General features: G+C 32.3%; 1 protein-coding gene across 1 annotated transcript in view; it reads left to right on the top strand.

Annotated features, from left to right (window-relative positions):
- The window catches only part of LOC145259823 (uncharacterized), a 94,707-nt gene extending 85,874 nt beyond the window's left edge, over positions 1-8,833 (top strand). Inside the window, exons 5-9 of the mRNA XM_080117624.1 lie at positions 2,166-2,319; positions 2,578-2,678; positions 5,286-5,384; positions 6,821-7,441; positions 8,748-8,833. Of these exons, the coding sequence (XP_079973750.1) occupies positions 2,166-2,319; positions 2,578-2,678; positions 5,286-5,384; positions 6,821-7,441; positions 8,748-8,816 (1,044 nt within the window). The 3' untranslated portion in view covers positions 8,817-8,833. The remainder of the gene's footprint in view (positions 1-2,165; positions 2,320-2,577; positions 2,679-5,285; positions 5,385-6,820; positions 7,442-8,747) is intronic.
- The last annotated feature ends 6,167 nt before the right edge of the window (positions 8,834-15,000 follow it).

The following is a 15,000-nucleotide window of genomic DNA, read 5'->3' as shown; positions in this document are numbered from 1 at the left end:
AATATTACTTAAAATAAACATTGCCTTGAAACGGCTGTAAATGACTAATACCCCTTTATTTACTATCTGGCAGCCTGGCTTTTCCCAGTCGTACAATACGCTTAAACATGATATTTTATTTATGCAGATTGCGTAATGCATTATTATAGAATCAATCCTCTATTGATGATTATATATTACGAGAAATAATTTGCTCAGATTAATTTGCAAAAAAAAAAAAAAAAATAATAATAATGATAATGTCGCTCATCAAATTTCGTTGTGTTTGTTTACAATATCACATCATTTGATATTTGGGCTTGACGTTGAATGCACTGGGAAAAGTCACTTTCAATTAATGTTTAGTTTTAAAATATGCAAAAAAAAAGAAATGATTTGCAGCGATTTTAAATGGTACATCTTCTTTTATCGTAAATTGAACTCATTAATAAGAAAAAAATTAAAATAAAATGGTGAGGTACAACCGGGCTTGAACAGGGGATCATTTGATTTGTAGTTGAATGTTCTACCATTAAGCTATATTTCCAGATTATGATAAATTTGTTTGTTTTTTTTTTGTTGTTTTTTAAAAAAGAAATGATTTGCTGAAATTTTATCATCTTCCTTTGCCGGTGTGACGTAAAATATTTTCCTGTAAAAATTATTCTTTTGTCTAGAGAAAAGCTTTCTTTTTTTTTTTTTTTTTTTTTTTTTTTCGATTTTCAATACTTATATACTTATTGGATTGATTTCTGTACAAAACCTATCTAAGAACACTGTCAGATATATAAATTAGCTTTGTGTGAAATTTGGAAAGGAAGAAATTTACACACACACACACACACACAGTAACTTTTATATAATAGAGATTATTTAGTCAGAACTTATTTGTAAAGGAAAGTTTCCTCATGTCAGATTTCCTGACAAACTCTCTTACAGAAAGAACTTACATACTTTGAGGACAGTGTCTAGTAGGCATTCAAGTTTTCTCCAGTGGGTATTCAAGTTTTTTAGGTTTTGTTTTTTATCATTTTGTTTTGCTGAGGATGAGGCATCCTACTGGATGCCAGACATTCACCCACTATTCCATTAACTCTAACCAAGCTGTCTTTTTTTAAGATTCTAAGTTAGGTATAATTATCTCTCTTGCACGTGGTTCACCAAGTATATTCGCCAGGTAGTTTTCGAAATTCTTTCATGAGTTCAGCTGCTTTTATAATTACTAGAACAACGAAGATCTTCCTAAGATTCCAGTTTCTTTTCATGTCATACATAAGGCATTGATACTTCACCATCTTCTTTTTATCTTGGCTCTGTTCAACCTAGCATCATTGAGGACAGTAACTTCTAAGTTTTTGTCCCACATCACTGTCGGGTTTAATAGCTTTGTTTCCTTGGCACATAGCCTCGTAGGAGATGTCCTTTTCTCCTCCTTGCAACCTCTATCTCACAGAAGAGATGTTGCGAGTTTGTCTCTGATGTATCGTTATTTTCATGGAAAGTGTTCAACTGAGCTTCAATCTTTGGTCCCCCCTCGCCAAACTTTCACAAGAAACACTCGTCTAGCTGTAAACACTATCAATAATTTCCCCCACTCTTTATCTGTGCCTAAACCTAAACGTAGATTCCATGAACAAAGCTTCTTTCTTAGAACTGCACGCCTGTGGAATTGTCTTCCGTTTTCCTGCTTTCCGGCTGACTACAATATGGTTGTGTTCAAGTCTAAAGTAAATAAGTTCTTGATGAGCCGTTCCATATAAGTTATTAAATTTACCAAATTTTCATTACTAATGATTACTATATTGACCAATTTCTACTGTACACTCTTTAACCCTTATCCTTGAGTGGCCTCTGGGCCTTGATAATGTGGTGATGCCTTTGTAAAAAAAAAAAAAAAAAAAAAAAAAAATTGTAGGGATTGCATAGTCATAGTGGATTGTGTATAACTTCTTTCCAACTGTTGTTTCTGGTATATGACCCCAGGACCTATGTAACCTATGTAACACTGGATATTCGTCTTTTGCTGATGATCTAATGGAGATAATCACACACTCCATTATGCATTACATAGTCATTTTTATTTTGTGACTTAAAATAAACGTTGTCTTGAAACAGCTGTAAAAATTGTAATATCTTTGTGTATGCTTTTTATTTACAAATTATTTCTTTTTTTTTTTTCCTGATAGGATGGCATCACCTTCTGCTACAGTGCAGAGTCTGAGGAATGCATGGCAACATGGATGCAGCATTTGCATAATGTTGTCGACACTTGCAGTACTTCGAGTCCATCTGTTTCTTCGGATGGTTTCTTTGATTCCCGTGAAGACCTTACCTCCAGTGGTAAGTTTAATTTGAATAATTCTAAAAAAAAATTACTCTTGAAAAAAAAAAAAAAAAAAAAAAAAAAAGAAAAAAAAAAAAGTAACATTTCTCTGTAACTGAACAGACATGATAACTTTGTGTATCCTCCTCTTCTTCTTTTCCTTCTTTTTCTTCTTCTTCTTCTTTATCCTCCTTCGGAGCCACTCGGCCTTACTCACGCAGCCTTCTTTGAGAAACCCTGGTTTAATTAACTTTTTTTTTTTTTTTATTCCCCAGATCCATGCGTATCCGAGGAAATGAGGCAAAGAGCGATGAAACAGGAACTTTTGACTTATGTCCTTCAACAAATCAAAGAGATTCAGTGCCGATTAAAGCAGGTATTTCATACTTTCATTCCTTCCTATCCTTTATCTCTTGCTTTGAAGAGGCAACAAATTTGTGTCTGTATATATATATATGTGTGTATATATATATATATATATATATATATATATAGCGAAGCTCGCGGTTTGTTTACAAACATACGTTTGAGCACTTTACGAGTGGCGGACGGATGTTTATTTAAATAGACATTCGGACAGATTAATTGTGGCCACCGCTTCCGTAGTCAGGGGGTAGAACTGCCGACTGTCATCACGACGGTTCTAGGTTCGATCCTCGGCTTGGGATAGGTGTTAGTCTAGCGGCACTGATGAGTTGTGAAACAACGAAACAGGACTGTATGTCGATGACTAAAATATATTTTATATATATTTATATATATATATATATATACTAGCATTTCAGACCGCCGTTGCCCTGGTGTTTGGAGGTGTATGTTGAGCAAAAAAAACAAAAAAAAAACAACAATCAAAATCGATCACAAAGATTTTCCCAAATCTCAGTACCCAGTATATCAAATTTCGAGTCTCTAGACTTAAAATTGACAGTTATTGCAAAGGGAAATGTACACACAGAGGCACAAACACACACACGTTCACTTTTATAGATACTAGCATTTCAACTCTGCATCGCCTGGATGTTTGGAGGTGTATGTTGAGCAAAAAAAAAAAAAAAGCGGTCAATTTAACTTTGACCCTTATTATGACCCTTAACAATTATTGTTTTGGGCTTACATAAAGTTATTAAGTTAGATCCATGTCCAAGGAACTTATATCTAAAATTTCAAGTGTTTAGACCCAAAATTATCGGAGGAGTTTGGTAGAGTTCTCAAAAGTCAAATCGTTGAATTTTGACTCCTTAACAGCCAAATTTCTGGCCGAAAACCGATCACAAAGATTTTCCCAAATCGCAGTTCCTTATATATCAAATTTTGAGTCTGTAGACTAAAAATTGACAGTTATTGCATAGGGAAATGTACACACACACACAGACACATTCACTTTGATATATAGATATATGTGTATGTGGATATCTGTGTGTGTGCACACATGCATACATACATACAGTACAGAATTGGTAATTATATCAGAATCAAACAACATATTGGAATCATTCCATCACTAATACATATATATATATATATATATATATATATAGTCATCCATATACAACTGCCTCAAGCCAGGATCAAAACCCGACCGCCCAAATGACAGTCAAGGCTTCTCACCATTGCACTATATGGCTGATGCTGTGTGGGTAATGAATTAACAATGTTTTGACATCATCCAAATGCCTCCGCTCGATTTGTTTACACAAAGAGCATTGCTTAATACACTAATGGCAGTTTGTATATCACTTCCCAATATGCTCACCCCAAGATAGGGAGATACATATATATGATGATTGCAACGTCTTGTCAAACGAGTGCCACCCTCTCAGACACTTAAAGTCCGTGAGCCCCAAAATGACTTCCATCGCCACAGGACCATTTTAATAGACAAATGCCTGAGGAAGTATCTGTACACAGATGATGTTACAGAGTCTTAGCTTTGTACGACAGCTAAGTCTTTCTCTCAGTTCAAAATGTTGAGATCCAGCAACAAGCAAGAGCAAGATAGCCAGCAACAAGTTAAACTGCAGACCAGCTTAATGCGGGTACTGATCTCCCGCTTTATGGTTTTTTAAAACAGATTTGCTTCTCCTAGAAAGGTTGCCTTCATCCACGGCTTACGGGAGCCCTCTCCACCCCAACACACACACACACACACACACACACACACACACACACACACACACACACACACACACACGCACACACACACACACACACGCGCGGTACTAGTTGGCTGTTGACCCCGAAAGGTCTTGTTTTTAATCCTTCATACAATCCTTCCTTTGTATATATAAAAACAAAATAACTATTTCAAAAGTACATGAAAATGAATGAATAATCAACAATAAAGCAAGGGAAAGATGGTCTTCTTCTGTCAAGAAGTGACAATCACTATATATATATATATACACAAACTTGTAGAAAAATGCTTAAACTACACAAAGTTTCTGTCGCCTGCTTGTTGTTCAGTTCTCTCTCAATGCAAGAACTCTTAACATCAGGGTCGGAAAGTGGGATTATGAGTTAGCGCCGCCTCCGAGGAGAGGCACTCTGGCCAGCAAAAAAAATACCCAGACAACCCCGTCGGCATTCCCCAGTAAGGGCGCTCCAGGCGACTAGCAATAAACTACCCCACCCCCCTTTCTCAAAGAGAGAAGGCAAGACCTGGGAGGGTGGACCTCCTAGAACTGTACAGAACTTTACTCTCACTGCAAAATCAACAGTCAATTACATGAATCTCAAACTACCGTTGAAATAAATGCATGTATATATGCATAATTATCTTGATATTATATATGTGTAATTATCTTGATATTATATATGTGTAATTATCTTGATATTATATATGCATAATTATCTTGATATTATAAATATGATTACGAAACGGTAATTAGTGTAATTTTTTTAAACATGTTAATCAAGAATTATAAGATAAACCCGAAGTTTTAATGAGCCTGTTCTATTTTTTTTTATCTTAATTTTGTTTCAGACTTCTGACGATAATGAAGCCAATGAACGTCAAACGCTGGAAGATGCAACTTGCAATATGACTCGGCTCGTTCAAAGGCGGATGTCAACCCAAATCAAGGTAGATAACTCTTCCAAACATCTTCACTGACACTGCTCATTGAATGAATATATTTTTTGTTTCCATTTTTTGATTTGATATGAAATTTGGAGTTTTAAAACGTGGCCCTTAATTTGAGTGTTAAAATGTGACCTTTAATTTGATAGGATGTTTAAATGTGACACTTTATTTCATAATTTCAGAATCTAATTTAACTCGGTCTGAAAATCAGATATTAAATTGTATTATGAAATAGTAAATATAAATTAAATGATATCAAGTCATATTATTGGTCCCCCGATAAAGGAGGGTGGACCTGTAAATTCACCTTGTCCGTTCATCTGTCCACACTTTTCTCATTAACTATGCCTTGGAATTTTTTGAAATTTTGCACAAACATTAAACATGAAATGAGTAAAAAAGTAACATAATGGATTTTCCAGAAAAACTCTGGTGCCCCCCCCCCCCCCGGTCTCTGGGTGCCTTTCAGATTAAAATGGCTAAAATTGACACTTTTGTGCTTATTAAAAAAAATTGATTCCTTGGATTTTTTATAAAACTTTCTGAAAAGTTGTAACTAACTGATTTCTATATAATTTTCTTTGTCTATACTTTGCGATAACTCTTGGGTGTGCCCCAGGGGCTCTTTTAGGGCTAATAAAAAACACTTCATTTTTGGGACTATTTTACCATATTTGTCCAAAATTTTCTGTGTGTCTATTTAGCAGGTTTGGCATGGTGCTGAACTCAAATTTAAATATGTTAAGGCCTTGAGGACTTTTCCGGCTAAATGAGAGGGGGGGGGCGCAAATGAGGGACTTAGTCATTTTTTTTTTTTTTTTTTTTTTTTTTTTTTTTGCATGGTGCAGAACTCAAATTTACATATGTTAAGGCCTAAAGCTGCACCGTTTGTTCTGTTTCACCAGGATTTGACATCCCCTGAGACTTTTGGGGCTAAATGTGGGTGGGGGGAAAATGCTGAATTTAGTCATTTTTGTTTTATGCCTCATTCACTGTGCACTCACGGGGGACCATGCATGCTTCACTTGTTTAAATAGGAGTCACCACTTATCATTTGTAACCAAAGTAAAATTACATTAACGAATAAAAAATTTAATAATGAAATATGTGGCTGTTCAGAAAGCAGGTTACTGGAATTGTGACGTTACAGATGAAGAAAAACAGACAACCAAAAGCAGCATTTAAATTAAAAATCATTTTATATCTATTTATTTTTAAAAATATCTTTCACATATAAATCAGAAAATATTGACCTACTGATAAATATAATTGAGATGGTATGTCTTTGATAATTTCGAGAATAAATACCTCTTTTTCAAAAAGAAAGCAAATCAAAAGTATGCTATAAAAACACAAAAAAAAACCCCACAAAATGAACTCTGTTAATTGGTTAAATAATTTTATTTAATGACCTTTTTGCTTTCTTCTCATTATAGTTACAGTCAATTAAAAAACAAATGAATCCCAAGAAGTCACTTTTTCATTTCGGCAGTGGAAGCAAAAAGAAAGACGATAAGTCGCTTCATCCTCACCTGATGTCGGAAGCACAGGAACTCAACGAAAAACTGAACGAGATTGACCGTAGCCTCAATCAGCAACACCTCAGTCAACAGAACGCTTCCTCTGATAACTTCAACAGACAAAGCTCTGTCTCCCCAACCTCGGTAACGACAACTTTCTTTCACTCCAAGCCTTTCAGTACCCCGGGCAAGAGCCATCGTTTGGGGCTGAAACCAATCTGGTTGCGAAATTCCCGACAATCTAAGGAAAATCGTCTGAATAACCGCCTCAGCACACCCCCCTCACTACTACAGACGTGGGGTACGGAGATATCCGTGTTCGAGACGAAGAGCCCGTCTCCTCCCTCTTTACAGGATACGTTTATAAAGTCTTTGGACTTGGCCGATGGGCCCTCGAAGAAGGCGGAACCATCTGACCATCTTATGTATAAGACCTTACCAACCAAAAAGCATCTGCGGATGTCGTACCCAACACAAGGGTCATCGGCACAAGATAAAGTCCCAAAATACTTGAAGATTTTGGATACAGAAATTGAGGTAAGACTTTTAATATATACTAGCGGGAGTGCCTGGCATTGCCCGGGTGTGTGGAGGTGTAGTAAGGAACCCTGTAGGGTGGGAGGAATAAAGAAAAAAAAGTGGTATTGGGGGAGGGGAAGCAAAACTACAGTAGGCATTGCCCGGGTGGAGAGAGGTGTTGTTAAAAGAAAAAAAAAATTGTAGTAGACAGGCAGGCTCGAACCCATAACACAAAGGAGGGGAAAAAAATAAAAGTAATGTCTTGGCCGATGCATCCATGGCGCAAGCAGAAGTTGAGAGCATTGAAATTAATCATAGTCAATCCGCTGCAGACGATGACTTACAAAAAAATGAATCCTTTTTGTACAAAACTGCCCAGTTAAGGATGAAGGAATGAATGTTTTTGGCCAATTTTTCAATAATTGTCATCCGCAGGACCGAGCTTCAAAACAATACCGATCTCATGAGGATCTGTCGCATGTGTGTAAAATTTTTGCGAGACATAAAAACACGCACACATTTTGCCGTTTATATATTAGGTCACTAAAGATTGGCTCTGTGTCTACGTGAAGTGGAGACTGTAGTGTTGCATTCTTTTAGTCATGTTCACTCTAAACAAGGCTTATTGCCACTTGGACATAAGAGGCTGCTATTTGGGACCATGTTTAGAGGAAATGAGCAAGATGTCGGTTTACGTTACATTTAAACTTCTGCATGCCAGTACAGTTAGGGAAATAGGTAACGGGGGGGGGGGAATTTCAAAGTCCAGCAGTTCAAGGAAACAAAGCTTTTTAGCATCTACAGTGAAAGGGTGGGATTTTGTTGCTAAACAGGTTTGTTAAAGATATGCATGTCGAGAGGATATAAGGGCAATGAGTTCATCAGAGCATGGTTCATTAAAATACGTGGCCAGATGCAACTAGTCCTCCATGCATGGCCTGATGCAACTAGCACGGGGATTCGACTTTTATTTTAGGTGATTATGACTGAACATCCTGACTCACTAGATTGAAAAATCCGTGAGAGTCCAAAATATTTGTCTTGATTTGGGATTGCTTTATCATTGGCAACTTATGTATCTGCTTTTTCTGTATTAATAATATTAGTAGCAGATGTTATTTTAATTAAAAGAAAATTTAATTTTTTATTTATTTATTTTATTTTTTATTTATTTATCTATATTTATTTATGTATATTTATTTATTTATTTATCTATTTTATCATTTATCTTTATTTATATATTCATATTTATTTATATTTGTTTATTTTTATATTTGCATATTTATTTTATTTATTTATATTTATTTATTCATTTTTATTGTAGGCTTTTGAACATTTAGCTTCTGCCTACCATAGCCAACAGACAGAAGGATCCTCAAATTCAAATGCCTGAATTAAGAAGAAAGAAAATTGTTTGGATATTTCAATGAAAAAAAAATAACTTAATGTGATGGGAGACCAAGTTTTGAGCAGAAGAGACAAAATATTGATGTACGAGGAAACCCCCCCAAAAGGAAATGGAATCCGCTACATCATGATATTGTCTACATTGCATTACAAACCAGTGTCTTCCTACCAAGACGAAAGCATTTTAGCTGCCTCCCTGGCTCCCTAAATGAACTTGTGGGATATGTGTCGATTCTGATAACGCTTTTGTTGCTGTTCTTCGACCGAGAAAGACTTTTTTTAATATATATATATATATATATATATATATATATATATATATATATAAAGAACAGTATTCAAAAAGACAAAAAATGGCGGAATTATTCAAAGGGGAGACAACTCTAATTTGTTGCTAAAATCACACAAAAACAAAAAAATTTTTTTTTTCTTTATTTAAAGAAAAAAAAAATAATTGGAGATGTTTTTTTTTTTAAATTTCTATTTTTATCCCCCTCCTCAATCTTTTGTTCATATAATTTTTTAATTAAAAATCTTTTTAAAAAAAAAAAATAGAAAATGTTTTCTATTTAATTATATCGATATTATTTTTTTTTTTCTTGGGAGCGGGAACATTCGAGTAAATGTTTGTTCAATTTTGTAAATCTTTTGGGTATTTTTTTTCCGTTTTTGTTTCTAATTAAAACGAAACAAAAAAAACAAAAACATTTTCATTAATAACGATGTCTAAACTAGGACTAAATACAGGACTTCCACCCTTTTAAAACAAAGAATTACAATTCAACATATGAGAAAATATTTATTTTAATAAACAACGTAGCATTTCAGACCAAAATTCACACATCCATAAGGATATATATATATATATATATATATATATATATATATATATACACACACTCATATGAAAAGGCACCATGTTGATCCAAACGACTAACATATATATGTATAAAAAAGAGATGAAAAATACATAAATGTTTATCTTTTTTTCTATTTATTACTTTCGTTGATGTATAGGAATACAAAATGTCTTTTAGAAAGTCATTTTTTGTATGTATGTGCATATATATCTCCCCTCTATCATGTATACACATCTCTTTCTCTCTCTCTCTCTCTATATATATATATATATATATATATATATATACACACACACACACACACGAAATAGAAACCCAACTATTCACTTGGCACTATAAACACTCATCACTTTTGTGAGGGTCATACGTCCAGTGTCTGTTGGTCACTATTTTTAATAAAGCGCTTCATTCTTGGTATTCATAGCTTTCATTTGGTATTCATAGCTTTCATATCAAGAATATTTCAATGTGTCCAATCCACTGTTAAAGAGGACCTTTTCCATTTGTCCAAAAGTCTGAAAAAAAATATCACCATTTCCTTGTGAACTCGTGTACATCAACAGATACTAAACCCAAGAAATTTTTTCATAATTTAACTGCCATGCAATCCTGAAATATAAACCTCGTTTGTATACGTGAAGAAAAATTAAACGATTTTGAGCAAAAAACCGATATGAATTCAAATATATTCCATCAATAATCCGGATTTAGGTTTGCATGTAAAGAATTTTTTAGATATTCAAACTTTTGGATTAATTTATCATTTTCAACTTGGTTGTTATATCTGTAACGTTCATTTTCTGATGCTTCTGTTCGAACTGAAGATAAGAGGTTACATCGGACGAAACGTTGTGAATGAAACCACCACGATAAAAATGGTAGTCTGAAGAATCAAAATAATTGATCTGCATCTCAAACTTCCAAAACGTTAAAAAAAAAAATGAATTTTCAAGTTTTTATTTCGAATAAATTTCTTCATTTGAAAAGAAAACATTTAAAACCGTTCAGATTGTATGATTTAAGATGGATTTTTTTTTTTTTTGTAACAATTTAACTAAAGAAAAAAGGGTCAGTTTTGTATTTCTTAGTAAATATATATTGTAAATCAAGTTTGCTTTGAGCGGGAATTCATATATCAAACACAACTATTTAAATACATACATTATCTCCAGAGAGGTAACACACACACACACACACACATACACACACTAGCATACATTTTTTTTTTCTTAAACGATTATTTGTTTATATAATTGTTTAAAAAAAAAACAAATTTTTTGCAAATAAATGAATACAATTTTCAAAGAAAAATAAATTATTCATGTTTATAAAGATTTTATTTTAAATTTTCTCGAAGAAAATTTTTTTTAATCAATGTTGTTTTTACCACCATTGTTAAAAAAAGCTATCCGCCACATTTAAAACAAAAATATTCATTTTTTTTTTTAATTATATATTTAATATGCCCGAGACTTTATTAAGGGTATATCAAACTTACTCAGGATAAATAGTTTGTCTAACGTCATTTACAAAGTAGGCATATATATATATATATATATATATATATATGTGGAAATAGTCTTTATTCGCTTAAATTTCCTTTTTACATATACGAATCTTTATTTAAGAAGCTCAGTGTAATTGCAGAGCATATAATGAATAAATAACAAAAGTCTATATTCCAAAGTTCATGATGTTGACCATCTTACAATTTATTCCTTTAACATGTCATTTACAATTTTTGACAGTATCTGTTTCGTAGCACAAAATCAACCACTTAATTATTATATTAATCAGTGAATCTATTTTGCCCTTAACTCATCAGAAGAAATAGCAACAATCAATCTATCAAAAGGAAATGAAATGCGTTTTGACATGATTAAAACATCCGAAAATTGGAAGAGAAGCTTATAGTTTGCTTACATTACACCATTTTGAATTTGAACTGATTGATATAATAATTAAGTGATTTTGTGCTATGAAACAGATACTGTCAAGAATTGTAAGTGTCAACTGAATTAAAGGAATAAATTGTAAGATGGTCAACATTATGAAATTTGGAATATAGACTTTTGTCAATTAGTTATTCATTCGTATGTGTGTGTGTATATATATATATAATGAGAATAAATTATGTCGTGGAGACAAAATGGAAAAAAAAAACATTAAATTTATATGAAAGAAAAACAAATTGAAGATTGACCGATTTCGTTTGGATGTTTCCAATGACATTTGTACATCCAAACGAAACTGGTCAATCTGTTGTTTTCTTTCTCTTGTGTGTAATGTTTTCTTTCTTTTTTTTTTCCATGAAAATTTTGAATTAAATTCTGTATATTAAAAGTTCACAACAAATTTATTGTTCGACAAGGAACACAAAAAATTAAAATGTATTCCTTATCGAAATTTTTGATTTACATAATTTAATTAAAAATTCTAATTCTTATTATTGCTCTATTTCATACATTGAGCTTTAATAATCTGGTTGGGATTGTCTTATAAATATTGATACTAATATTTATATGGAGTTTAATCTTACAATATTATACAAGCTGTAATCCAAAAGCATATCAAAATTTAATTTAATATATATATATATATATATATATATATATATATATATATATATATATATATATGAATGGGAGATTAATTTTGAGTATTGACGATGACATGGAAATGTCGAAACATTGATCTGCGTAGATGTCTAACAATGTTTATGCAATTTTATTTATTTGACACTCATTATATATATTTATATATATATATATGTGTATATATATATATATATAAATGTATATAAATGTATATAAGATTGAACACGACTGAGTTCTTTTTTCTGACTTTGCTAGACAACTTTTTGATTCGCCAAGTGGTCTTTTTTATTTCGGCTGGCAGGTTGTATATTATGGCGCCTAGTAGTTGTTGTTCGGTCATATTCTACCTGCCAGCCGAAATAAAATAGACCACTTGGAAAATCGAAAAGTTTTCGAGTAAAATTGGGAAAAAAAACTCAGTCGTGTTCAATCTGATATGCTTGAATAATGACTTGCTGCCAAAATACACAAATATATATATACTAGCATTTCAGCCCGGCGTTGCCCGGGTGTTTGGAGGTGTATGCTGAGCAAAAAAAAAGAGTAAATTTTTTTTTTAATTTGACCCCTATTATGACCCCTTAAAATTTATAGTTTCGGGCTCAAATCACTTTATTAAGTTAGATCCAGGTTCAAGGAACCTATATCTAAAATTTCAAGTGTCTAGACCCAAAATTGTCGGAGGAGTTTGGTAGAGTTCTTAAAGGTCAAATCGTTGAAATTTGACCCCTTAACAGCCAAATTTCTGGCTGACACCCGTCACATCGATTTTCCCAAATCTCAGTACCCGGTATTTCAAATTTCGAGTCTATAGACTAAAAATTGACAGAGTTATTGCGTAGGGAAATGTACACAGACAGACAGACACGTTCACTTTTATAGATATATAGATTTGTATTTTTTGGCAGCAAATCATTATTCTTCTTATTATTATGTAATACACACACACACACACACACACACACACACACACACGCGTGTCGCATCAAAAAACGAACTTGTTTCACTATTTTGGGTTTTAAATGATTAAAGCTGCTCCATCACAACTAAATATTTCTCAAAAGAACAAAAAATGCTTCCTTCTCAAATGCAACACTATGCTAGACACTTCACGAATATATGTGGAGTTAAAAAAAAAAAAGAAAAAATATTATAGTATTAATTTTCTCCAAAGTGTAAAAGACGTCCACCTTTACAAGATTCAAATAATTATTCTTGTAATCGTTTTGATTTGAATTTAAAGATGGGCACCTAATACACTTCCTACCCGGGCGCAACACTTTGCAACAATTCATCACTCCGCGATTTCATTTCTGTAATATACTCAAGATTGTATAAAGTTAAAAAATAAAAAGTCACCTAAGACAGTATTAGTGTGTTCATGGGGCGGCGGTATTTCGTGATGCCATTATGTCAGCATTTTATGGCGCGCCATAGTGGCGCTTAATGATAAATGCAATGAAAGGATCCAATCACAGAATCAGAGTATGAATTTCTTTTGGGATGAATAATTCGTCTGTTCGAGGTTCATAAATTAACTTAATTAGAAATAAACGTTTTGCTAATAGGGACTTCTTAATAGGGACTTAAATAACATCAGATCTGCAAAACTGATATTTGATTATAATCTATATTATCCAGGAACTGATATTTAAAAAAAAAAAAAAAAAAAAAAAAAACGATCTCCAATACGAACATTAGAATAAGGGATAGCAATGATATCTTAGATATATTTTTTAAACTTCAACATTATGTGTAGAAAAGGATGCAAAAAATGAAGTTGAGACTGTAGGAAATTATATTTTCTTTAATAATCAAAATGAATAAATATATAAGAAAATGTCCAGTTTTTTTTTTAAATATAAATGAAATAATGTAAATTTATAGTGTGCATAAATCAAAAAGCTTACTAGAGCTAAAAACAAACAACGGGTCAACTGGAAAAGAAGTAGTTTTAAAATGGCTTCTTTTTTATTTTGATAAATCGACATTTCGACCAACGGACGTTTTTAACCATTTTTTTTTTTTGTCTTTCTTTTTCTATTTTTATTTTCTGTTTTTTCTTTTAGTCACATTTGTCTGTTTTCTTTTCTTTTTTTTTATTTTACTATTTTTATTTTATTGTTTTTTCATTTGTTTTTCTTTTTTTTTTTGCTTTTCCCTAAGTAAGAAAAGAATAATTTTTGATTAAAACTTTTTTTTTTTTTTAAAGTAAGCATGTTCCATAGAGATTTGAATAATTAAATATTTACCAAGTTGTCAATAAATCAAAATGTAAAATGCCTTACCACGAAACGTCCCTTGATCGAACCATCATATATTCAATGTGTACAAATGTAAAAATTAAAATAACCCTGTAATTTCATTATAAAAACAAATCAACAACAAACTGTAAGCTCTACGCGCATATTTCACAGAAATATTTCAGTGAAAATGTTTTTTTATTCTGTCAAGCAGAAACATTTTAACACTTCCTATTTATATATATTTTTTTCAAATTTTGTTTTTATGTAAATATTTTTTTCTGTGAAATATCTCAATAAAAACTTATTTAAAATTATCTTCTTGTGTGTGTGTTTTTTTTTGTTGTTGATTGTAAAATATTTAATTTCTTTAACTAATACTCCTCAGTTATTCATTCATGTCATGAGGCTGACTAATTTGCATATTTCTTTGCCAAAGGACTTCTTTCTTTTTTACACCCCTCCCCCGA

Source organism: Euprymna scolopes, chromosome 35 (assembly GCF_053919585.1).
Source record: "Euprymna scolopes isolate OS-2025 chromosome 35, ASM5391958v1, whole genome shotgun sequence".
Lineage (NCBI taxonomy): Eukaryota > Metazoa > Mollusca > Cephalopoda > Sepiida > Sepiolidae > Euprymna > Euprymna scolopes.
Note: the sequence above shows the minus strand (reverse complement) of the source record. Positions and strands in the feature narration are given on the sequence as shown.